The 26,424-nt window shown below is 44.9% G+C and overlaps 1 protein-coding gene across 1 annotated transcript in view; it reads left to right on the forward strand.

The window, feature by feature from the left end:
* Positions 1-26,424, forward strand: part of cdh15 (cadherin 15, type 1, M-cadherin (myotubule)) — a 52,242-nt gene that overhangs the window by 21,988 nt on the left and 3,830 nt on the right. The window contains exons 9-11 of the mRNA XM_078544710.1: positions 16,325-16,561; positions 18,863-19,102; positions 26,021-26,157. Of these exons, the coding sequence (XP_078400836.1) occupies positions 16,325-16,561; positions 18,863-19,102; positions 26,021-26,157 (614 nt within the window). The remainder of the gene's footprint in view (positions 1-16,324; positions 16,562-18,862; positions 19,103-26,020; positions 26,158-26,424) is intronic.

Below are 26,424 nucleotides of genomic sequence, written 5' to 3' on the forward strand. Positions count from 1 at the left end.
ATCAGGGGAGGAGAAGAGGCGAGCAATCTTCTTATCGACATGTGGCAGTAAAACATACGGCCTAATTCGTAGTCTAATGGCACCCAACACTCCAGATGCCAAGAACTTTGATGAGTTGGTGAATCTTGTGAAAAGCCACTTTCAGCCGAAACGCTCGGTAACAATGCAGCATTCTAAATTCAATTTAAGGTGTTGTGCCCCTGGAGAGACAGTCACTTGCTATGTAGCAGCCTTAAAACAGCTGACAGAGCACTGAGAGTTCAGGATGTTGATTAATAACATGTTAAGAGACCGTTAGTATGTGGGATTAACAAAGGCGCTGTTCAAAAAAGGTTGTTGTCAGAAACTAATTTAGGCTTCAGCAAGGTGCTGGAGTTGGCGCTCGCAATGGAGACGCAGTCAGGGATTCAGAAGCAATCAAAGGAGCACAAAATGGCGCCGTCCATCGCGTTGGGAGGGAGGCACCAGCTAGAAATGGCGTGGAAGTGCAGGGCTCCACAGGAAACAGACCAGCAAAAAGCAATGGTTTAATGGATGAAACTCACATTAATCATGGCAGAATTGGAACCAGACAGTCTGCAAACAAATGACAGTTTAAAAGAACCGAGTGTTTTTACGGCCATCGCAATGGGCACATTATGTAATATTGTAAAGACAGATTGAGGCAAAATTTCAAACAAGGCAGCAAATGGAGGAACCAGAAGGAACAGAGTCAGATATTTACTCGCTACATAACTTAAAAATAGGTAAAACAGAGCCAATCAACGTGACAGTAGAAGTCAACAGAAAACCCATTTGAATGGAGGTGGATACAGGCGCATCCACGAGAGTCACAGGGGAAACACACGTTCAAATATCTGAATGGAGGAGGCCACTCACTAAAGTTGGAAAACTCAGATGCCAGACTAAAGACATATACTGGTGAAAACATACCAGTAAAAGGTATATGCAAGGTTCCAGTACAACATGGAGTCCAGTCTACTAACCTACCCCTGATAGTGGTAGCAGGGGAGGGTCCAACTCTACTTGGTTGGAACTGGCTTAAGGGAATAAAGTTGGAGTGGACCGGGATTTTTCAACTCAGAATGAAAGACCTGCAAGAATTATTACAGGAATATGCCTCTGTGACAGGGAAGAGCTCGGGAAGATTCACGGGCTGCAAGCTAAAATCCACGTGGATCCCGGAGCAACCCCCAGATATTTGAAAGCGGGGCCAGTCCCCTGTGCATTATGAGAAAAGGTTGGTGTTGAATTGGATAGGCTAGAAAGGTTAGGAGTCTCACAACCCATACAATTTTCCAAATGGGCAATGCCCAGAGTTCCAGTACTGAAGCCTGACCAGAGGTTGCGAGCTACAATGTTAATATTAGTCTAGAGTAGGGTCTGGTTGGAGAAGCGCACATCATGGTTAATGCTCTGTTGTCTCTGTAAATAAATAGCATGTGCTTCATTTTATATTGGTCTCAGTGTCTGCTGTATATTGTAATCGACTCACCTGCCGACAGGTAAGCATGCAACTGGTTAGCAAGCGTGACCCCGTAGTAAAACATAACAAGAGCATAACAAATTATTTACAGCACAGAGATAGGCCATTCAGCCCTAAAGGTCCATGCTGGTGTTTAGCAGAAATACAGCAGAAATGGAGTAATCAACCAGGATAGTAAAGATAGTCCAGGTTGTAATTTCCATGCCAGCTCAGACCCAGGATCTCCTCTCGGTTTTTCAGTGTGTCATTTTACTGCTTGCAATGATAGAATCACAGAATGGTTACAGCACAGAAGGAGGCCATTTGGCCTATCATCCCTGTGCTGACCCTCTGAAAGAGCAATCCACCGAGCACCACTACCTTGCCTTCAGCCCACAGCCCTGCAAATTTTTCCTTTTCAGATAATGATCCAATTCTCTCTTGAATACCTCGATTGAACCTTCCTCCACTACACTCTCAGGCAGTGCTTTCCAGATCCTAACCATTTACTGTGTGAAAAAAATTTTTCTCATGCCACCACTGCTTCTTTTGCCAATTACCTTCAAACTGTGCCCTTTGCTTCTCAATCCTTCCACCAGTCTGAACAGTTTCTCCCTATCTAGTCTGTCCAGACCCCTCAGGATTTTGAATATCTCTATCAAATCTTCCCTCAACCTTCTCTTCTCCAAGGAGAACAGTTCCAACTTCTCCAATCTGTGTAACTGAAGTTCCTCATCCCTGGAACTATTCTCACAAATCTTTTCTGCACTCTCTCTAGTACCTTCACATCATTCCCAAAGTGCGGTGCCCAGACCTGGATGCAATACTCTAGCTGAGGACGAACCAGTGTTCTATATAAGTTTAACTTAATTTGTTTCTTTACTTTATCCATTACCGCTCTCTTTAGCTTTGCATCATGAAATATTTCATTACTTAATCCTATCACAAAACTGCTTGTTATGTTCTACTGCGGAATCATTTCGCTCGCAAACTGGTTACACCCTTACCTGTCGGCAGGTGAGTCGATTACAATATCCAGCAGACACTGAAATCAATATGAAATGAAGCACATGCTATTTATTTACACAGACAACAGAGCATTAACATGTGTGCTTCTCCAACCAGACCCTACTCTAGACTAACATTAACATTGTAGCCCGCGCTACACAGCTATTGGGTCTTACAGTCACGTGGTCAATCTGCTCACAGTCTCTTAAAGGTGTATTACACCTCAGATTACCACATCCCTCCCCCTTTACTTGAAAGTACATTTTACAATATTTTAACTATTTACAAAAATAAACTACAAATTCAGTCTCTCCGGAGGCTTTTTCAAATGTGCTGACCATCGTAGTTCTACGATTTTGGGTGGCTTATCTAAGACCTCCCTCTCATGAGTTATCTGTCCACTAGGTTCCCCAGTAACTTGTAAGTTTGCCTCTTTGACTCTCTCATGCTCTACGGGTCCTACAGCTACTTTCAAAGCAAGAGGAGCTCCTTCTACCTGTGGTGTAGACTCCAACAGAAATGTTCTCACTCTCTTTCGGGCCCCGTCGCATGCACCCCTGCTGCCCCTCCTCTCTTAATTCAACAATATGAAGGGCAACTGTCAGGCAGGTTCTGAGAATCAGGAATTGGGCTGAATTTAACACGGAATGATCAGCCACCTGTCGTGTAAAAAGAAATTCAGGGCCTTGTTAGTAATTCTGCTCTCTTCCTACATATCTTCATTTGATGGGTTTTCATCTTGGCAGCACTGACTTTAATCTCGGCTTCCTCTTCAAGTCTCCTATTGGCCAGACTGGGCTCAGGTATGAGCTCAACTTCAGTGAACTCGATGGTTGAGTCTTCCAGCATTGCCTCATCTGTCAGCTCCTTTGAAAACTCAGGGGTCTCTATTTTTAAAGCTTCTTGGCTTCCACGTAGCTGATTCTTCAGCTCTTCCATTTCTTTTTTATATTTGTTGTTTCCTGGAAAATTAAGTATTGTTGTGCTTTCTTGGCTAATTGATTCCTCATCTCGGCCAGAGTTCTGCAGAATTCTTCCTGTTCTTCCTCATACCTCTTTAGAGGTACAAATTGGGATCTTGCAATATGCGAAAGTCCTTCAGCAGGTTGTCCTTTTCTTTTTGGAGGTTACTGACTTCAACTCGAACTCTGTCCTGAAGCATCGGCTCTACGGGTTCCTTTTGTTGAGTCTTTACAAGCTCCTTTTTCCAAATAGCAACATTTCCTGCTTCTGACTGAGATCTCTGCAGTCTCTCAAGATTGATCTCTCTTAACCAGTTTCTTCCGAGGAGACTCGGTCCCCTGCCTGCTGTCACCATTAGGGGTAGATGAGCAGATTGGCTTCCACACTTTACTGGAACCTTGTTTACACCTCTTAGTTACATGTCTTCGCCAGTATACGTCTTTAATTTAGCATCTGAATTCTCCAGCTTTAGTGAGTGGCCCCTCCATTAAGATACTTAAACATGTATTCCCCTATACCTGCCGTGGATGCCCCTGTATCCACCTCCATTTGGAAGGGTTTTCTGTTGACTTATATTGTCGTGAAGCTTGGCTCTGTTTTACCCATTTTTAAGTTGTGTAGTGAGTAAATATCTGACTCTGTTTCTTCTGGTTCCTCCATTAATAGACAGGTTAAGTGAGTGGGCAAAAACGTGGCAGCTGGAATATAATGTGGGAAAGTGTGAGGTTATGCACTTTGGCAGGAAGAATAAAGGAGCTGAATATTATTTAAATGGAGAAAGACTGCAGAAAGCTGCAGCACAGAGGGATTTGGGGGTCCTTGTGCATGAATTCCAAAAAGCTAACATACAAATTCAGCAGGTTAGAGGGAAGACAAATGGAATGTTGGCCTTTACTTCAAAGGGAATGGAGTATAAAAATAGGGAAGTCTTGGAAAACTATACAAGACACTGGTTAGGCCACACCTAGAATACTGTGAACAGTTTTGGTCCCCCTATCTAAGGAAAGATATACTGGCATTGGAGGCAGTCCAGAGAAGGTTCACTAGGTTGATCCTGGGAATGGAGGGATTTTCTTATGAGGAGAGGTTGAGTAGGTTGGGCCAGTACTCATTGGAGTTTAGAAGAATGAGAGGTGACCTTGTTAAAACATATAAGATTCTTAGGAGGCTTGGCAGGGTAGATGCTGAGAGGTTATTTCCCCTTGTGGGAGAGTCTAGGACCAGAGGGCATAATCTCAGGGTAAGGGGTCGCCCATTTAAAACAGAGATGAGGAGGAATTTCTTCTCTCAGAGGGTAGTGAATCTGTGGAATTCTTTACCGCAGGGAGTTGTAGAGGATGGGTCGTTAAGTATATTTAAGGCTGAGATAGTCAGATTTTTAATCAGTAAGGGAATCAAGGGTTATGAGGAAAAGGCAGGAAAGTGGAGTTGAGGATTATCAGATCAGCCATGAACTCATTGAATGGCGGAGCAGACTCGATGGGCCAAATGGCCTACTTCTGCTCCTATGTCTTATGGTCTTATGGTTTATTAGATGAATTTCATGACTTCTACCTTTTTGTTTGAAGTTTTGCCTCAATCTGTCCTTACAATATTGCATAATGTGCCCATTGCGATGGCAGTAGAAACACTTGCTTCTTTTAAATTGTCGTTTGTTTGCAGACTGTCTGGTTTCATTTCTGCTATTATTAATGTGGGTTTTATTCATTAAACTATTGCTTTTTGCCGGTCTGTTAATGGTGGCTGTTTCCTGCCTTCCCGCGGAGCCCTGCACTTCCGCACCATTTCTAACCGGTGCCTCCTTCCTGACACTATGGACGGCGCCATTTTGTGCTCCTTTGATTGCTTCTGAATCCCTGACTGCATCTCCATTGCGAGTGCCAACTCCAGCACCTTGCTGAAGCCTAAATTCGTTTCTGACAACAACCTTTTTTGAACGGTGTCTTCGTTAATCCCACACACTAATCGGTCTCTTAACATGTTATTAATCAACATCCTGAACTCTCAGTGCTCTGTCAGCTGTTTTAAGGCTGCTACATAGCGAGTGACTGTCTCTCCAGGGGCACAACACCTTAAATTGAATTTAAAACACTGCATTGTTACCGAGCGTTTTGGCTGAAAGTGGCTTTTCACAAGATTCACCAACTTCTGGAATCTGGAGTGTTGGGTGCCATTAGACTACGAATTAGGCCGTATGTTTTACTGCCACATGTCGATAAGAAGATTGCTCGCCTCTTCTCCTCCCCTGATATGTCGTTGGCCGAAAAGAAAAATGCAAAGTGTTCAATATAATGTGAACCAGTCATCGGTGGTCTGATCAAACAGTTCAATACAGCCAAACTGTGGCATACTGGAGGAAGATAACTTTGACGACTATGGTGAGGCTGTACTTACAATCGGCCTGCAAGGCACAGCTGATCCACCTCAGTTGAGTTTTCGCGGCTTTCTTTGGTGAGATTGACTGGTCGTGTTTTGTCTCGATGCCAGTTGTTATGTTTTACTAAGGGGTCGCTTTGCTCACAAACTGGTTCACGCTTATCTGTCGGCAGGTGAGTCAACAATATACTGCAGAGGCAGAGATCAATAAGAAATGAAGCACATGCTATTTATTTACACAGACAACAGAGCATTAACATGTGTGCTTCTCCAACCAGACCCTACTCTAGATTAACATTAACATTGTAGTCCGCGCTACACAGCTATTGGGTCTTACAGTGACACGGTCAATCTGCTCACATTCTCTTAAAGGTGTATTACACCTCCGATTACCACACTTCTCCTTTATTCTTCCTGTTCCCCGGCACCCACCGCTCCACACCTTCCATTGGCTTAAAAACTCTTACAATTCTATCTTTCTTCAGCTCTGATGAAAGATCATCAGCTTGAAACATTAACCCCGTTTCTCTGCACAGATGCTGCCTAACCTGTTGAGCTTTTCCAGTATTTATCGTTCTTATTTCAGATTTCCAGCATCCGCAGTATTTTGCTTTTGCTATACTTCTTGAACTTCTCTGTCATTTCCTTGCTTTTCATTCCTCTCCACCAGGCTTGCTCCAGCCTCTTTGCCCCTTCGTGAGGGGCCACATTTCAATGTTTTCCAGAGGCTGATCAGCAAACTTTTGAAAATTAAGGTTTGGTGCAAAATTAAACAAGAATTTTTTTAAATGTTGAGGTATGAAGAAAAGAACCAATTTGCTGAGCAAAAATAAAGCAATGTCAAAGCAATAAATCGAGGATTCAAAAAAAAGAGTAATTAATGAAGATGACTATTATTAGTCTGAGAGGGTGCTCACTCACACCCTCACCCTCACTCACTGTGTGAGTGGGTGTGAGTATGTGTTGGTGTGTGGGGATGGGGTGAGTGAGAACCCTGAGACTGGGAGTAAGCCAGACACTCACTCTCTCTTACTCACACACTCTCTCTCTCTCTCTCACTCACACTCTCTCTCTCTCTCTCTCACTCACACACACTCTCATTCTCACTCATTCTCTTTCCTTCTCACACACACACTCACTCACACAGAAGGAGGCCATTCAGCCCATTGTGTCTCCACTGGCTTTCCAAATGAGCAACTCACCTAGTTCCATCTCCTACCTTCCCTCCAAAGCCCTGCACGTTCTTTCTTTTCAAATAACAGTCTAATTCCCTTTTGAACACTTCATTTGAACCTGCCTCCACCACACTCTCAGGCAGTGCATTCCAAACCCTAACCACTCACTGCATGAAAAAGTTTTTCCTCACATCACTACTGCTTCTTTTACTAGTTACTTTAACTCTGTAACCTCTCATTCTCAATCCTTTCACAAATGGGAACAGTTCTCCCTCCCTACTCTGTCCAGACCCCTCAAGATTTTGAACACCTCTATCAAATCTCCTCTCAACCTTCTTTTCTCTAAGGAAAATAGTCCTAATTTCTCCAATCTATTTTTATAACTGAAGTTCCTTACCCCTGGAACCATTCTCATGAATCTTTCCTGTACTCTCTCCAATGCCTTCACATATTTCCTAAAGTGCGGCACCCAGAACTGGATGCAGTACTCCGGCTGAGGCCAAACTAGTATTTATACAAATTCAGCATAACCTCCCTGCTCTTGTTCTCTATTCCCCTATTAATAAAGCCCAGGATACTGTTTGCTTTATCAGCCGTGCTCTCAATCTGTCCTGCCACCTTCATTGACTAATGCACATATACACTCAGGTCCCTCTGGACCTGCACCCACTTTAGAATTGTACCCTTTATTTTATATTGTCTCTTCATGTTCTTCAATATGAATCGCTTCACACTTCTCTGCATTGAACTTCATCTGCCACCTGTCCACCCATTCCACCAACTTGTCTATGTCCTTTTGAATTTCTACACTATCCTCCTCACAGTTCACAATTCTTCTGAATTTTGTACCATCTGCAAACTTTGAAATCGTCCCCTGTAAGTGCAGGTCTAGGTTATTAATATATACCAGGAAAAGCAAGGGTACCAACACTGACCGCTGAGGAGATCCACTACAAACCTTCCTCCAGCCCAAAAACCGTTGAAAACATTCATTAACCACTACTCTCCATTTCCTGTCCCTCAGCCAATTCCATATCCAGGTTGCTACTGTCCCTTTTATTCCATGAGCTATAACTTTGCTCACAAGTCTGTTGTGTGGCACTGAATCAAACACCTTTTGGAAGTCCATGTCCGCCATATCAACAGCATTGCCCTCCTCAACCGTCCCTGTTACCTCTTCAAAAAACTCCAGCAAGTTAGTTAAACATGATTTTGCCTTGAGAAATCCATGTTGGCTTTCCTTAATTAACCCACATTTGTCATTGTGATTATTATCTGTCCCGAATTATTGTTTCTAGAAGTTTCCCCACCACTCAAGTTAGATTGACCAGCCTGTAGTTGCTGGGTTTATCTTTACACCATTTTTTGAACAAGGGTGTAACATTTGTAATTCTCCAGTTCTCTGGCATCACCCCTGAGCCTAAGGAAGACTGGAAGATTATCACTTGTGCGTCTGCAATTTCCACTCTCACTTCCCTCAGTACCCTTGGATGCATTTCCTAAGCCCAACCATCTTCAGCTGCTTCATCAATGACCTTCCTTCCATCATAAAGACAGAAGTGAGGATATTCACTGATGATTGCACAATGTTCAGCACCATTCACAGGTTCCCCCTTATCCACATTGCTTGTTATTTCATCAAAGAACTTTAATAAATTAGTCAAACACCATTTCCCTTTCATAAAACCATGTCGACTCTGCTTGATTGCACTGAGATTTTCTAAGTGCCCCACTATAATCTCTTTACTAATAGATTCCAGCAATTTCCCTATGACAGATGTTAAGCTAACTGCCTGTAGTTTCCTACTTTCTCTCTCCCTCCTTTCTTAAATAGAGGAGTTGCATTTGCTATTTTCCAATCTGATGGGACCTTTCCAGAATCAAGGGAGTTTTGGAAAATTAAAACCAAGGCATCTACTATCTCAGCAGCCACTTCTTTTAAGACCCGAGGATGAAGTCCATCAGGGCCTGGGGACTTGGCAGCTTTTAGTTCTAATAATTTTCTCAGTCCTCTTTCCCTGATGATTGTCATTGTTTTAAGCTCCTCCCTCCCTTTCACCTCCTGATTCACACTTATTTCTGGAATGTTATTTGTATCCTCTACAGTGAAGAGAGATGCAAAATATTTGTTGAATTCATCTGCCATTTCTTCATTTTTCCATGATTAATTCCCTATTCTCACTCTCTGGAGGATCAACACTCACTTTACTTTTTTCCTTTTTCAATACCCATAGAAACTCTGACTATCTGTTTTTATATTTCTAGCTAGCTTTCTCTCATACTCTAATTTATCCTCCCTTATTAATCTTACAATCATTCTTTGCTGTCCTTTATATTCTGTCCAACCTTCCTGCCATTCACCTTTGCAGAATTCTTTGCTTTTTCTTTCAATTTGATACTATATTTAACTTCCTTAGTTGGCCACAGGGGGAGGTGGTGGCGTAGAGGTATTGTCACTGGGCTAGTATTCCAGAGACCCAATGTAATGCTCTGGGGATGCAGGTTTGAATCCTACTGTGGCAGATGGGAAATATGAATTCAGTAGAAATCTGGAATTAAAAAGTCTGATGAAACAATTGCTAATTGTTGTAATGCCCCTTTAGGGAAGGAAAACTCCTGTCCTTAGCATGTGACTTTAGACCATTAGCAATGCAGCTGCCCTTTAAATGCCCTCAGAACAAGGGCAATAAATGGTGGCCTAGCCAGTGATGCCCACATCCCATGAATACATATATATAAAAAATGATGGTGTGTCCTTCCCTTAGAGTCTTCTTTCTCACTGAAATGTATCCTGAAATATCTCCTTAAATGTCTGCATCTGTACTGACTTACCTCTGAAACTAATTTCCCAGTTCACTTTGTCTTCATGATGTGGTGTACCCTCATAATTACCCTGATTTAAATTTAAAACACCAATCTTAGATCCATTCCTCTCTCCCCCAAACTGAACATGAAATTCAATCATATTATGATCACTGCTACCTAGGGGTGTCTTCACTATGAGCTCATTAATTAATCCTGTCTCATTGCACATTACCAGATGCCTGCTCTCTGGTTGGTGCTAAAACATGCTGCTGTCAGAAATTGTCCTGGAAACACTCCAGGGTACCTTTGCCAATCTGATTTCTCCAATTTGATTTGTCCAATCTATATATAGATTAAGATCACCCATGATTATCACCATACCTTTCTTCCTGTCCTGCAGTGTGGTTAGTGTTTGGGGGGGTGCTATAAACTACTCCCACAAGTGACTTCTTACCTTTACTATTTCTCACCTCTACACAAGCTGATTCTACATCTTGATCTTTAGAACTAAGGTCATCTCTCTCTCTCTATTGTACCAATGTCATCCTAAATTAACAGAGCTACCCCTCCACCTTTTCCTAGCTTCTTGTCCTTCCTAAATATCATGTAGCCTTGAATATTCAGGTCCCAGTCTTTGTCATCCTGCAGCCATGTCTCACTAATGGCTATCAGATCATACATATTTATTTCTATTTGTGCTGTCAATTCATCGGTTTTGTTACAAACGTTATGTGCATTCAGTCTTTAGTTCTGTCATTTTACTATTTTTGTAACCTCTAACCTTATCTGCTGGTGCACTCTCAGGTTTGCACACTCTATCCCTCCCTGCCACACTCTGATCATCATTTCCCTTATTCTTACCTTGCTCTTTTGCCTTGTCTTCTCTATTTAATTTATCAATCTTCCCAAAATTGATCCCATTATTTAATTTAAAGTCCTCTCTACCATCCTAGTTATGCAATTCGCCAGAACACTGGTCCCTGCATGGTTCAGGTGCAGACCGTCCCAACAGTACAGCCTCCACTCTCCCCAGTACTTGTACCAGTGCCCCATGAATCAAAACCCATTTCACCCACACTAATCTTTGAGCTACACATTTAACTCTCTAATCAGATTTACTTTATGCTAATTTGCTTGTAGCTCAGATAGTAATCGAGGGATTATTACTTTAGAGGGTCTACATTTTAATTTGACCCAAGCTGCTTAAACTCCCTCAGCAGAACCTCTTCCCTAGTTCTACCTATGTCGTTGGTGCCTACATGGACCATGACAACTGGATCCTCCCTCTCCCACTGCAAGTTCCTCTCCAGCCCTGAGCAGATGTCCTGAAGGTCAGATTAGCAGTAGTAGCCCAGATGAGGAGTTCTTAGAATGCGTTCGAGATAGTTTTTTAGAGTAGCACATTCTGGAACCAACCAGAGAGCAGATTATATTAGATTTGGTATTGTGTAATGTGACAGGATTGTATTAATGACCTCAGAGTAAAGGCAGCCCTAGGTAGCAGCGACCCAACATGATTGAATTTTACATCCAGTTTGAAAGAGGGAAGAGTGGGTCTAAGACTAGTATTTTAAACTTAAATAAGGGCAACTATGTGGGAATGAAAGCTGAGCTAGTTGAAGTGAACAGGGATACTAGACTATGGGTTGATCAATAAAGAAGCAGTGACATATTTAATGGGATATTTCAGAATACTCTGAATAAATATATTCCTACTATAAAGAAAAATTCCAAGCGGAGGATCCATCGTCCGTGGTTAACTAAAGAAGTTAAGGAAAGCATCAAACTTAAGGAAAAAGCATATAAAACTGTGCAAAGATGAGTGGTAAGTCAGATGATTGGTCAGAATATAAAGAATGGCAGAGAATAACTAAAAGGTTAATCACAGAATCACAAAATCACACAGTGCAGAAGAGGCCCTTCAGCCCATCGAGTCTGCACCGACACGTGAGAAATACCTGACCTACCTAATCCCATTTACCAGCACTTGGCCCATAGCCTTGAATGTTATGACGTGCCAAGTGCTCATCCAGGTACTTTTTAAAGGATGTGAGGCAACCCGCCTCCACCACCCTCCCAGGCAGCGCATTCCAGACCGTCACCACCCTCTGGGTAAAAAAGTTTTTCCTCGCATCCCCCCTAAACCTCCTGCCCCTCACCTTGAACTTATGTTCCCTTGTGACTGACCCTTCAACTAAAGGGAACAGCTGCTCCCTATCCACCCTGTCCATGCCCCTCATAACCTTGTACACCTCGATCAGGTCGCCCCTCAGTCTTCTCTGCTCCAATGAAAACAACCCAAGTCTATCCAATCTCTTGTCTTAATTAAATGTTCCTCCCAGGCAACATCCTGATGAATCTCCTCTGCACCCTCTCCAGTGCAATCCCACCCTTCCTTTAATCAGAAGAAAGAAATTAGAGTGTGAGAGGAAGCTAGCTAGAAATGTAAAAACAGATAGGAAGAGTTTTTACAGGTATTTAAAAAGGAAAAGAGTAAGTAAAGTGAGTGTTGGTCCTCTCGAGAGTGACAGTGCGGAGTTAATAGTAGATAATAAGGAAATGGTAAAAGAAATGAACAAATATTTTGCTTCTGTGTTCACTATAGAGGATATAAAAAACATTCCAGTAATAGCTGTAAATCAGGAGGTGGAAGGGAGAGGGGAACTTGGTGAAATTACAATCACTAAGGAAGTGGTACTGAGCAAACTGATGGAGCTGTGGGCTGACAAGTCTCCGGATCCTGATGGACTTCATCCTAGGGTCTTAAAAGAGGTGGCTAAGGTGGTAGGTGCGTTGGTGTTAATTTTCCAAAATTCGCCAGACTCTGGAAAAATTCCATAGGACTGGAAAGTAGCAAATACAACCCCGCTATTCAAGAAGGGAGGGAGGCAGAAAACAGGAAACTATAGGCCAGTTAGCTTGACGATTGTAGAGTGGAGGGTGTTGGAATCGATTATTAAGGAGGTTAAAGCTCGGCACTTAGAGAAACTCAAGGTAACATTCAGCATGCTTTTGTGAAAGGGAAACCAATTTATTAGAGTTCTTTGAAGGAGTAACATGCGCTGTGGATAAAGGGGACCCTGTAGATGTACTGTACTTGGATTTCCAGAAGGCATTTGATAAGGTGCCACATCAAAGGTTACTGCGGAAAATAAAAACTCATGGTGTAGGGGGTAACATATTAGCATGGATAGAAGGTTAGCTGGCTGGCAGAAAGCAGAGGTATGTATAAATGGGTCTTTTTCTGATTGGCCGGATGTGACTAGTGGTGTTCCACAGGGGTCTGTACTGGGGCCTCAACTTTTTACAACTTATATCAATGACTTAGATGAGGGAGCAAAGGCATGGTAGCTAAATTTACAGATGACACAAAGATAGGCAGGAAAGTACGTTGTGAAGGGGACATAAGGAGGTTGCAGATGGATATAGGTAGGTTGAGCGAGTGGGCAAAGATCTGGCAAATGGAGTCGAATGTGGGAAAGTGCGAAGTTGTTCACTTTGGCAGGAAGAACAAAAAAAGCAGAGTATTACTTAAATGGAGAACGGCTGCATAATTCTGAGATGCAGAGGGATCTAGGTGTTCTGGTACAAGTCATAAAAGATTAGTATGCAGGTACAGCAAGTAATTAAGAAGGCTAATGGAATGCTATGCTTTATTATGAGAGGAATTGAACATAACGGCATTGATAAGACCACATCTCGAATACTGTGTGCAGTTTTGGTCTCCTTATTTAAGGAAGGATGTAAATGCATTGGAGACGGTTCAAAGGAGGTTTACTAGATTGTTACCTGGAATGAGTGGGTTGTCTTATGAGGAAAGGTTGGACAGACTGGGCTTGTTTCCACTGGAGTTTAGAAGAGTGAGGGGTGATTTGATTGAAGTATACAAGATCCTGAATGGCCTTGACAAGGTGGATGTGGAAAGGATGTTTCCTCTTGTGGGTGAGTCCAGAAACAGGGGGCACTGTTTTAAAATTAGGGTCAGCCTTTTAGGACAGAGATAAGGAGTAATTTTTTCTCCGAGAGGGTTGTGTGACTCTGGAATTCTCTGCCTCAGAAGGTGGTGGAGGCGGGGTCATTGAATATTTGTAAGGCAGAGGTAGATAGATTCTTGTTAGGCAAGGGAATCAAAGGTTATCGGGGGTAGATGGGAATGTGGAATTTGAAACACAAACAGATCAGCCATGATCTTATTGATTGACAGACTAGGCTTGAGGGGCTGAATGGCCTACTTCTGCTCCAATTTCATATGTTCATAACCCTGGCACCGAGTGGGCAACATAGCTGCCTGGACTCCTGCTCTCAGCTGTGGAGAACTGTGTCTACCCCCTTGACTATAATATCCCCAACTACCACTACATTACTGTTAACTCCCCCCCGCCTGAATGGCTTCCTATACCACAGTGACATGGTCAGTTTGCTCATCCACTCTGCAGCCACCACCTGCATCCATAAAGGCTGCAAGAACCTCGAACTTGTTGGACAATTGCAGAGGCTGAGGTTCCTCCACTTTTACCTTCTGGGCCCCCATATCCTTACTCACTCGCAGTCACACCCTCCTGTACCTGACCACAGACCAAATCAGAAGACCCTATCTTCTGTGGTGCAGACTCAATGGGCCAAAGGGCCTCTTCTGCACTGTGTGATTCTGTGATTGTAAGAGGTGTGACTGTCTCCTGGTATAAAGTGTTCAGGTAACCTGCCCCCATGCATCGCAATGTCTGCAGCTCAGCCTCCAGCTCAGTGACTCTGTGCTGAAGCTCCTCAAGCCACAGACACTCACTGCAGACCTGGTTGCCATGAATTACAGCAGCCAGGAGCCCCCACATTCTGCAACAAATACAAAAAGTGCTGGAAAAACTCAGCAAGTCTGACAGCATTCAGAGAAAGACAGATTTAATGTTTCGAGTCGGTATGACTCTTCTTCTGAACTAAAGAGAAGTAAAAATGTGGTGAAATATATATTGTTTAAGGGGGTTGGGACAGGTGATTGGATAGAAGGTCAGTGATAGGTGGAGGCAAAGGAGAGATTGCAAAAGGTGTCATAAACAGAAGGTGGAAGGGATGCTGATGGTGGTGATATTGGCTAAAGGAGGTGCTAATGGTGACATTAACAGTAGAAAGCAGGACGAGCAAGTGACAGGTGGCCCTAGTGGGGGTGGGGTCAGAGGAGGGGACGGTGTGGGAAAAAAGATCAAAATAGGCTAAAAGGTGGGGATAAAACACTGAATAAAAATGGAAATAATTTTTTCTCCCACCTATTTTTATTATTATTATTTAAATTTATTTCCATTTTTATTCTGTATTTTATCCCCACCTTTTAGCCTATTTTGATCTTTATTCCCACACCTCCTCCTCCGACCCCACCCCCACTAGGGCCATTTATCACTTGCTCATCCTGCTTTCTACTGTTAATGTCACCATTAGCACCTCCTTTAGCCAGTATCACCACCATCAACACCCCTTCCACCTTCTGTTTATGACACCTTTTGCAATCTCTCCTTTCCCTCCACCTATCACTGGCCTTCTCTCCAGCTTCACCTGTCCCAACCCCCTTAAACATTATATATTTCACCACATTTTTACTTCTCTTTAGTTCTGATGAAGAGTCATACGGACTCGAAACGTTAACTCTGTCTTTCTCTCCGCAGATGCTGTCAGACCTGCTGAGCTTTTCCAGTATGTTTTGTTTTTGTTTCAGATTTCCAGCATCTGCAGTATTTTGCATTTATCCCACATTCTGCAGTTGCAACACATCACCTGCCCTGCGATCTTTACTATGTGTTAATTAATCTAATCTTAACTAATTTATTGTTAATAAACACTGCTGGTAAACCTTATCACAATGAATAAAACCTTTCAATGACTGTTAAATTACACAAGTTTTGAAGATAAGCAAAACATCCACCAACCAATCACTTGCTTGTTTTCCTGTCATGTGACACTCTGAGTTCTCCCAGAACACGGCCGCTCTGCTCTGGAGTCACAGACAGGACTTGACTGGACTGTTTCCAGGTCCTCTTTTCACCCGCTGTATTTTTCCCTCCACCCCACTCCCCTCCCTTCCCCCCCCGCTCCCCTTCCACTTCCCCTCTCCCTCCTTTTCTTCACTGCTCCCTCCTCACATTCCCTTCTTCCTGTGTCCTCCTTCCTCCCTCCTCTTCAGCTCTTCCCCTTCCCTTTGCCTCTTCCCTTCCTCTTTCCTTCTCCCCCTCCTCTTCCACTCGCCCCACTCTTTTCTCTCTCCCTGCCCCCACTCTCCCTTCATCTCCCCTCCCCCCCCACCGCATTCCTGTTCCTCACTCCCCCCCATCCTTTCTTTCTCCCTCTCTCTGACCACTTGAAGCCTTGGCCATCTGTGCAATCTACTTCCAAATCCGTTGACCTCCGCTGAGGTAGATTTCAAGTAGTACAGTGTGAGGGGAAAGGGTGCGGGATATCTGTGTCAGTTTGCGAGAATGTATGTCTGCGCCAAGGAGCATTGGGCTTGGGCCCATTGTAATTTTTTAACTTGTGATGTTTGTGATAACAGGAGAGCCGCCACACACAGCGACAGGAACCCTGGAGATTCACGTGATTGAGGTCAACGATTTCCCCCCTGTCCTGTACCCACAACTTGGCTTCCTGTGCAGTCAGTGGAACAAGGATAATGGAGTCGTCCTCTGGGCAGTGGACGGTGACATGGAGCCTCATGCTGATCCTTTCCATTTTGAGATTATTCCTGATGATTCCGCGTATTCTCAGAATTGGACAATTAGCCGCCTAAATGGTGGGTGGAGTGCGGCGAGGTTGGAGTGTGAGGAGGGTGGAGTGTGACGAGGGTGGAGTGTGATGAGGGTGGAGTGTAAAGGGGGTGGAGTGTGACGAGGGTGGAGTGTGACGAGGGTGGAGTGTGATGAGGGTGGAGTGTAAAGGGGGTGGAGTGTGACGAGGGTGGAGTGTGACGAGGGTGGAGTGTGACGAGGGTGGAGTGTAAAGGGGGTGGAGTGTGACGAGGGTGGAGTGTGACTAGGGTGGAGTGTGAAGGGGAAATGAGTTGGGAAACCTCAGATCCCCTAAGAGGACTCAGTGCCACTCATTGTTCATAGAGAGAGAGTGTTTGATGGGGACAGTGTAGAGGGAGATTTATTCTGTATCTAACCCCGTGCTGTACCTGTCCTGGGAGTGTTTGATGGGGACGGTGTAGAGGGGGCTTTACTCTGTATCTAACCCCGTGCTGTACCTGTCCTGGGAGTGTTTGATGGGGACGGTGTAGAGGGAGCTTTACTCTGTATCTAACTCTGTGCTGTACCTGTCCTGGGAGTGTTTGATGGGGACAGTGTAGAGGGAGCTTTACTCTGTATCTAACCCCGTGCTGTACCTGTCCTAGGAGTGTTTGATGGGACAGTGTAGAGGGAGCTTTACTTTGTATCTAACCCCATGCTGTACCTGTCCTGGGAGTGTTTGATGGGACAGTGTAGAGGGAGCTTTACTCTGTATCTAACTCTGTGCTGTACCTGCCCTGGGAGTGTTTGATGAGGACGGGGTAGAGGGAGCTTTACTCTGTATCTAACCCCGTGCTGTACCTGCCCTGGGAGTGTTTGATGGGGACGGTAGAGGGAGCTTTACTCTGTATCTAACCCCGTGCTGTACCGGTCCTGGGAGTGTTTGATGGGGACGGTAGAGGGAACTTTGCTCTGTATCTAACCCCGTGCTGTACCGGTCCTGGGAGTGTTTGATGGGGACGGTAGAGGGAACTTTGCTCTGTATCTAACCTGATCATTTCCAATTGATGAGCACAATTTGGCAAAAAATCTTAACTGAAAGTTAATGCTTTAATTTATTATAAATTCATTCTCTGTGCCTCTCTAGTCCTGGGGCCTGAGGTCAATTAAACCAAGTAGGATATGAGTCAAAAGTGTGCTTTCCACCATCTCCTCATTCCCTGGATTCATATGAGCGCCCTGTCCAGTGTCTAAGCCAATGGCTCTACGCCTCCCCAAGTGATGCCCAATTTCACCCCGATGAGCCCACTGGACTTTATTTACCAGCAGCTTCCATGGAATGGGATGGATCGCAAACCCTGACCTCAACCCAAATCCTCACCAACCCCAATCCAATCCCCAACCTGATCCCCAAACCCATCCCTCACTCAATCTGGGACCTGCTCACTGACCTGATTCTGATCCTGATCCAATATCTGAATCCTTATCTTCTCAGAACTTTCACTTTTCACTCTGAATTTTGTGCTATTGAGTTTGGCGCACTGAGGATTATTTTGTGCTATTGAGTTTGGGGCACTGAGGATTATTTTGTGATATTGAGTTTGGCGCACTGAGGATTATTTTGTGATATTGAGTTTGGTGCATTGAGGATTATTTTGTGCTATTGAGTTTGGCGCACTGAGGATTATTTTGTGCTATTGAGTTTGGGGCACTGAGGATTATTTTGTGATATTGAGTTTGGCGCACTGAGGATTATTTTGTGATATTGAGTTTGGTGCATTGAGGATTATTTTGTGATATTGAGTTTGGCGCACTGAGGATTATTTTGTGATATTGAGTTTGGTGCATTGAGGATTATTTTGTGATATTGAGTTTGGCGCACTGAGGATTATTTTGTGATATTGAGTTTGGGGCACTGAGGATTATTTTGTGATATTGAGTTTGGTGCATTGAGGATTATTTTGTGATATTGAGTTTGGCGCACTGAGGATTATTTTGTGATATTGAGTTTGGCGCACTGAGGATTATTTTGTGATATTGAGTTTGGTGCATTGAGGATTATTTTGTGATATTGAGTTTGGCGCACTGAGGATTATTTTGTGATATTGAGTTTGGGGCACTGAGGATTATTTTGTGATATTGAGTTTGGGGCACTGAGGATTATCTTGTGATATTGAGTTTGGGGCACTGAGGATTATTTTGTGATATTGAGTTTGGTGCATTGAGGATTATTTTGTGATATTGAGTTTGGTGCATTGAGGATTATTGAGGGAATGTCCCTGATGGACTGTGAGATTCGGGAACTCTGCTGTGGAGTGATTCTGGGATCAGGGTGGTTTTCAGCTTCTCTGTTCTCGCTCTGACAGACACACATTCTCGGCTGGGGACTCGACAGCGAGTCAGCGAGGGAATCTACAGCCTCCAGATTCGAGTGAGTGACTCAGGGGAGCCACGTCTGAGCCAGGATCACACACTGAATGTGACGGTCTGTTTCTGCAGTATCAGAGAGGATTGCACCCCGGGGGTAGCTGCAATCCTTGGTACCCACGTGGGTCTGAGCTTTGGAGCCGCGATGGTGATTCTCGCCAGTGTCCTGCTGTTACTCCGTGAGTATCACAGTCTGCTTGCATTCTGTTTGTCCAATAACTGTTTTACATCTAGTCCATGGTGTTATATCTCCCAGGTCATGGAGTTTAATGTGAATAAGGCTGTGATTTTGAGCCTTCATTACTGCGCTCAGTGTCTGACCACCCAGTGAATTCCAGAGCACCATCCTGTAGATTATCCACAGGAGTTGCAGCTGGAGGTGGGGCTAAGGAGTCTGAGAGAGAACTGGGCTGGGATGAAATATGTTGAGATGGGTTGTGATGAATTGGGCTGGTGCAAGAGGAGGTGATGAGAGGATTGAATCAGCTGGCAAGGATGGAGGAAGATTCTGGTGGACTGAGGGCAGATTTCAGATCCTACCATCAGCAGGGGGCTCCTCACTTTCTGCTCAATGTTGGCTCCTCAGGTGGAGTTGTAAGGCTGAGGTTTAGATAAGTCCAATGTGTGATCTGCAGACTCTGTCACTTTCAGGGCACGGGTTGCTTGGGGTGGGGTAAATGATTGTGCTTTCTCTGACACCTCCACTTCACCTCTGGGTGCTCCCAGTGAGGTTTCTCCAAGTGTTGGAGTGCTTTACCTAATATACTCTCTGTATTTCAGTCAGTCACAAGCCAGGGTCTCTCATAAGTCAGTGGAAATGTTTGATCCCTTCAAGAATTCTTTGAGGACATCCTAAGGTGCTTCTGTTTTCCTCCTGGGAGACTCCTGATGCAAATCAATTCCAAATAGGACAGCTGCTTCGGCCGTCTGGTGTCGGGCATACGAATGACATGTCCTGTCCATGTTGGTTTGGAATGATACTGGTCATGTTGGCTTGGGAGAGGACAGTGGTGTTAGGCCTGCTTTGCCACATTTGGCGAATCTTATGATGGTCCTTCCCCAGTGTAGGCTGCAGCATGTACCATCTACAAGATGCACGGCAGCAAGTCCCCAAGGCTCCTTTGACAGCACCTTCCAAACCTGAGATCTCTACCACCTAGTAGAATAAGGACAGCAGATAGATGGGAACAGCACAACTTGCAAATTCTCCTCCAAGTCACTCACCATCCTGACTGTCGCTGGGTCAAAACCCTGGAACTACCTCCCTAACAGCACTGTGGGTGTACCTACACCACATGGACTGCAGCGGTTCAAGAAGGCAGCTCATCAAGACCAGCCTGGCCAATGACACCCACATCCATGAACAAAAGAAAATAAAGCTCTCTCTGGTTAAGGATCCAAAGAGTCTGAAAGACAAGAACTCTTTCCCCAGGCCCAGGGGAGCCTTGGTCCTGTGTTGAAGTCCATTGTGATAATCATGCTGACTTACGTGATATCAAGAAACGGTTGAAGGCACTGGATACTGCAAAGGCTATGGGCCCTGACAATATTCCGGCAATAGTACTGAAGACTTGTGCTCCAGAACTTGCCGTGCCCCTAGCCAAGCTGTTCCAGTACAGCTACAACACTGGCATCTATCTGGCTATGTGGCAAATTGCCCAGGTATGTCCTGTGTACAGAAAGCAGGACAAATCCAACCTGGCCAATTACCGCCCTATCAGTCTACTCTTGATCATCAGTAAAGTGATGGTCATCAACAGTGCTATCAAGCAGCACCTGTTTAGCAATAACCTGCTCATTAATGCTCAGTTTGGGTTCTGCCAGGTCCACTCAGCTCCTGATCTCATTACATCCTTGGTTCAAACATGGACAAAAGAGCTGAACTCCCGAGGTGAGGTGAGAGTGACTGCCCTTGACATCAAGGCAGCGTTTGACAGAGTGTGGCATCAAGGAGCCCTAGCAAAACTGGAGTCAATGGCAATCAGGGGGAAATCGTGGATCAGTTGGAGCAGCAGTTGGATGCACTTAGGAGCATTCAGGTGGCGGAAAGACCATAAGACATAGGAGCAGAAATTAGGCCATTCGGCCCATCGAGTCTGCTCTGCCAATCAATCATGGCTGATAAGTTTCTCAACCCCATTCTCCCGCCTTCTCCCCGTAACTTTTGATCCCCTTACCAATCAAGAACCTATCTATCTCGGTCTTAAATACACTCAATGACCTGTCCTCCACAGCCTTCTGTGGCAATGTGGAAAGCGTCATTGACAGGAGTTTTGCAGACGTGGTCACACCCAAGGTACAGGCAGATAGATGGGTGACTGCTAGAAGAGGCAGGCAGTGCAGAAATCCCGTGGCTGTCCCCCTCTCTAACAGGTATACTGTTTTGGATACTGTTGGGGGGATGGCTCATCAGGGGAAAACAACAGCAGTAGCCAGAGCAGTGGCACCACAGCTGTCTCTGTTGTTCAGCAGGGTGGGGTCAAAGCACAGAAGAGCAATTGTCATGGCGGACTCTATAGTCAGGGGCTCAGATAGGCGCTTCTGTGGTCGTGAAAGAGACACCAGGATGGTATGTTGCCTCCCTGGTGCCAGGGTCCAGGATGTCTCTGATCGGGTACGGGACATTCTGAAGGGGGAGGGAGAATAGCCAGAGGTCGTGGTAACATTGGTACTAACGACATAGGCAGGAAGAGTGACGAGGTCCTGCAGAGGGAGTTCAGGGAGTTAGGCAGAAAGTTAAAAAACAGGACCTCTAGGGTTGTAATCTCAGGATTGCTCCCTGTGCCATGTGCCAGTGAGGCTAGAAATAGGAAGATAGTGCAGCTGAACATGTGGCTGAACAGATGGTGTAGGAGGGAGGGTTTCCGATATCTGGATCATTGGGATCTCTTCCGGGGCAGGTGGGACCTGTACAAGAAGGACGGGTTGCATCTAAACTGGAGCGGCACCAATATCCTGGCTGCGAGGTTTGCTAGTGTCACTCGGGAGGGTTTAAACTAGTATGGCAGGGGGGTGGGAACCAGAGCAATAGGTCAGCAAGTGAAATAAATGACTGGGAACCAGTAGGACTAAGAGGAAGAGCAGGCAGGGAGAAATTACTGAACACAGTGGGACTGGGGGTCTGAAATGCATTTGTTTCAATGCGAGAAGTATAACAGGCAAGGCAGATGAGCTTAGAGCTTGGATTAGTACTTGGGAGTATGATGTTATTGCTATTACAGAGACTTGGTTGAAGGATGGACAGGATTGGCAGATAAACGTTCCAGGATTTAGAAGTTTCAGGCAGGATAGAGATGGATGTAGAAGAGGTGGGGGAGTTGCACTGCTGGTTAAGGAGAATATCACAGCTGTACGACAGGAGGACACCTCAGAGGGCTCATGCAGCGAGGCAATATGGGTAGAGCTCCGGAATAGGAAGGGTGCAGTCACAATGTTGGGGGTTTACTATAGGCCTCCCAATTGCCGGTGGGAGATTGAGGAACAGTTATGTAGGCAGAATTTGGAAAGATGTAAAAGCAATAGGGTTGTTGTGGTGGGTGATTTTAACTTTCCCTATATTGACTGGGAATCACTTAGTGCTAGGGGTTTGGATGGTGCAGAATTTGTAAGGTGCATCCAGGAGGGCTTCCTGAGACAATATGTAGATAGTCCAACTAGGGAAGGGGCAATACTGGACCTGGTATTAGGGAATGAACCCGGCCAGGTTTCAGTCGGGGAGCATTTCGGGAAAAGTGACCATAATTTAGTAAGTTTCAAGGTACTGGTGGATAAGGATAACAGGAGTCCTCAGGTTAAGGTGCTTAATTGGGGGAAGGCCAATTATAACAATATTAGGCAGGAACTGAGGAATCTAGACTGGAGGCAGATGTTTGAGAGCAAATCAACAACTGACAAACGTCAGTTGATAAGAATTCAGGACCGGCATGTTCCTGCTAGTTTGAAGGATAAGTATGACAAGTTTCAGGAACCTTGGATAATGAAGGATATTGTGAGATTAATCAAAAAGAAAAGGGAAGCATTCGTAAGGGCTAGAAGGCTGGGAACAGTTAAAGCCCGTGGAGAATATAAAGAAAGTAGGAAGAAACTTAAGCAAGGAGTCAGGAGGGCTAAAAGGGGTCACAAAAAGTCATTGGCAACCAGGATTAAGGAAAATCCCAAGGCCTTTTATACATATGTAAAAAGCAAGAGGGTAGCCAGGGAAAGGGTGGGCCCACTCAGGGACAGAGGTGGGAATCTGTGTGTGGAGCCAGAAGAAATGGGAGAGATACTGAATGAATACTTCTCATCAATATTCACCAAAGAGAAGGACTTAGCGGTTGATTTGTCTAGGGAAGAGTGTGTAGATAGCCTGGATCATGTTGAGATCAAAAAAGAGGAGGTGTTAGGCGTCTTGAAGAATATTAAGGTGGATAACTCCCCAGGGCCAGATGGGATCTACCCCAGAGTACTGAGGGAGGCAAGGGAGGAGATTGCTGGGGCCTTGACAGAAATCTTTGTATCCTCACTGGCTATGGGTGAGGTCCCAGAGGACTGGAGAATGGCCAATGTTGTTCCATTGTTTAAGAAGGATAGCAGGGATAATCCAGGAAATTACAGGCCGGTGAGCCTTACGTCAGTGGTAGGGAAATTATTGGAGAAGATTCTTCGTGACAGGATTTACTACCATTTGGAAGCAAATGGGCGTATTAGCGAGAGGCAGCATGGTTTTGTGAAGGGGAGGTCGTGTCTCACTAACTTGATCGAGTTTTTCGAGGAAGTGACAAAGATGATCGACAATGGAAGGGTAGTGGATGTTATCTACATGGATTTCAGTAAGGCCTTTGACAAGGTCCCTCATGGCAGACTGGTACAGAAGGTAAAGTCGCACGGGATCAGAGGTGAGCTGGCAGGATGGATACAGAATTGGCTTGGTCATAAAAGACAGAGGGTAGCAGTGGAAGGGTGCTTTTCTGAATGGAGAGCTGTGACTAGTGGAGTTCTGCAGGGATCAGTGCTGGGACCTTTGCTGTTTGTACTATACATAAATGATTTGGAGGAAAATGTAACTGGGCTAATTAGTAAGTTTGCAGACAACACTAAGGTTGGAGGAGTTGCAGATAGTGAAGAGGATTGTCAAAGGATACAACAGGATATAGATCGGTTGGAGACTTGGGCGGAGAAATGGCAGATGGAGTTTAATCCGGACAAATGTGAGGTAATGCATTTTGGAAGGTCTAATACAGGCAGGAATTACACAGTAAATGGCAGAACCCTTAAGTGCATCGACGGGCAGGGGGATCTGGGTGTACAGGTCCACAGGTCACTGAAAGTGGCAACACAGGTGGTTAATGTAGTCAGGAAGGCATATGGCATGCTTGCCTTCATCTGCAGGGGTATTGAGTATAAAAGTGGGGAAGTCATGCTGCAGCTGTACAGAACCTTGGTTAGGCCACACTTGGAATATTGCGAGCAATTCTGGTCACCACATTACCAGATGGATATGGAGGAATTGGAGAGGGTGCAGAGGAGGTTTACCAGGATGCTGCCTGGTCTGGAGGTTATTATCTATGAGGAGAGTTTGGAGAAACTCGGATTGTTCTCACTAGAGCACAGAGATTGAGGGGCGACTTGATAGAAGTTTACAAAATTATGAATGGCATGGACAGAGTAGATAGTCAGAAGCTTTTTCCCAGGGTGGAAGGGTCAATTACTAGTGGACATAGATTTAAGGTGAGAGGAGGAAACTGTAGAGGAGATGTGCGGGGCAAGTTTTTTACGCAGAAGGTAGTTAGTGTCTGGAATTCGCTGCCAGAGGAGGTGGTGGAAGCAGGTACGATAGTGGTGTTTAAGAGGCAGCTTGACAAATACATGAATAGGATGGGAAAAGAGGGATACGGACCCCGGAAGTGCAAAATTTTAGTTTGACGGGCAATATGATCGATACAGGCTTGGAGGGCCGAAGGGCCTGTTCCTGTGCTGTACTTTTCTTTGTTCTTTGTTCTAAAACTCTCCGCTGGTTGGAGTCATACCTAGCACAAAGGAAGATGGTTGTGGTTGTTGGAGGTCAGTCATCTCAGCTCCAGGACATCACTGCAGGATTTTCTCAGGGGACTGTCCTCAGCCCAACCATCTTCAGCTGCTTCATCAATGACCTTCCTTCCATCATAAGGTCAGAAGTGAGGATGTTCGCTGATGATTGCACAATGTTCAGCACCATTCGCGACTCCTCAGATACTGAAGCAGTCCATGTCCAAATGCAGCAAGACCTGGACGATATCCAGGCTTGGGCTGACTAGTGGCAAGTAACATTCACACCACACAAGTGTCAGGCAATGACCATCTCCAACAAGAGAGAGTCTAACCATCACCCCATGACATTCAATGGCATTACCATCACTGAATCCCCCGCTATCAACATCCTGGGGGAAACTGAACTGGGCTAGCCATATAAATACTGTGGCTACAAGAGCAGCTCAGAGGCTAGGAATCGTGTGACGAGTAACTCACTTCCTGACTCCCCAAAACCTGTCCACCATCTACAAGGCACAAGTCAGGAGTGTGATGGAATATTCCCCACTTGCCTGGATAAGTGCAACTCCCACAACACTCATGAAGCTTGACACCATCCAGGACAAAGCAGCCCGCTTGATTGGCACCACATCTACAAACATTCACTCCCTCCACCACCAACACACAGTAGCAGCAGTGTGTACCATCTACAAGATGCACTCAGGGATTCACCATGGCTCCTTCAACAACACCTTCCAAACCCACGACCACTACCATCTAGGAGGACAAGGGCAGCAGATAAATGGGAACACCACCACCTGGAAGTTCTCCTCCAAGCCACTCACCATCCTGACTTGGAAATATATCGCCGTTCCTTCACTGTCGCTGGGTCAAAATCCTGGAACTCCCTCCCTAACAGCACTGTGGGTGTACCTACACCACATGGACTGCAGCGGTTCAGGAAGGCAGCTCATCACCACCTTCTCAAGGGTAATTAGAGATGGGCAATAAATGCTGGCCCTGATTCCCATTGACTACATCCCTTGAATGAATAATAAAAAAAACTTCTGTTTTCTCTCTCTCTCTTCCTCACACTGTCACTGTTCCAGTTCTCATTCTGCTTGTGGCAGTTTCTGACTGTCTTCATCGCCGACACCATCACAAAGGACTCCTGGCTGCTTCTGAAGATGATATCCGAGACAACATTTTAAACTATGATGAGCAGGGAGGAGGAGAGGAAGATCAGGTCAGTGTGTAACTCACAAATAATAGTGAATAATCACTCGAGGAACATTAACACACGTGGCACAACTGCAGGCAGCACTTAACTGTGCATATAATCCCCACCCCTCCATAAGTAATCCCTGCCCATTTGTATATAATTCCCATCCCTGTACATATAATCCCCACCTATCTGTGTTTAATCCTCACCCCACCATATATATCCCCACCTCTCTGTATAAAATTCCTTCTCTTCCATAAATAATCTCCACCTCTGCATATATAATCCCAC

The sequence above is a fragment of the Cetorhinus maximus genome, chromosome 6 (genome assembly GCF_964194155.1).
Source record: "Cetorhinus maximus chromosome 6, sCetMax3.hap1.1, whole genome shotgun sequence".
In the NCBI taxonomy this organism is placed as follows: domain Eukaryota; kingdom Metazoa; phylum Chordata; class Chondrichthyes; order Lamniformes; family Cetorhinidae; genus Cetorhinus; species Cetorhinus maximus.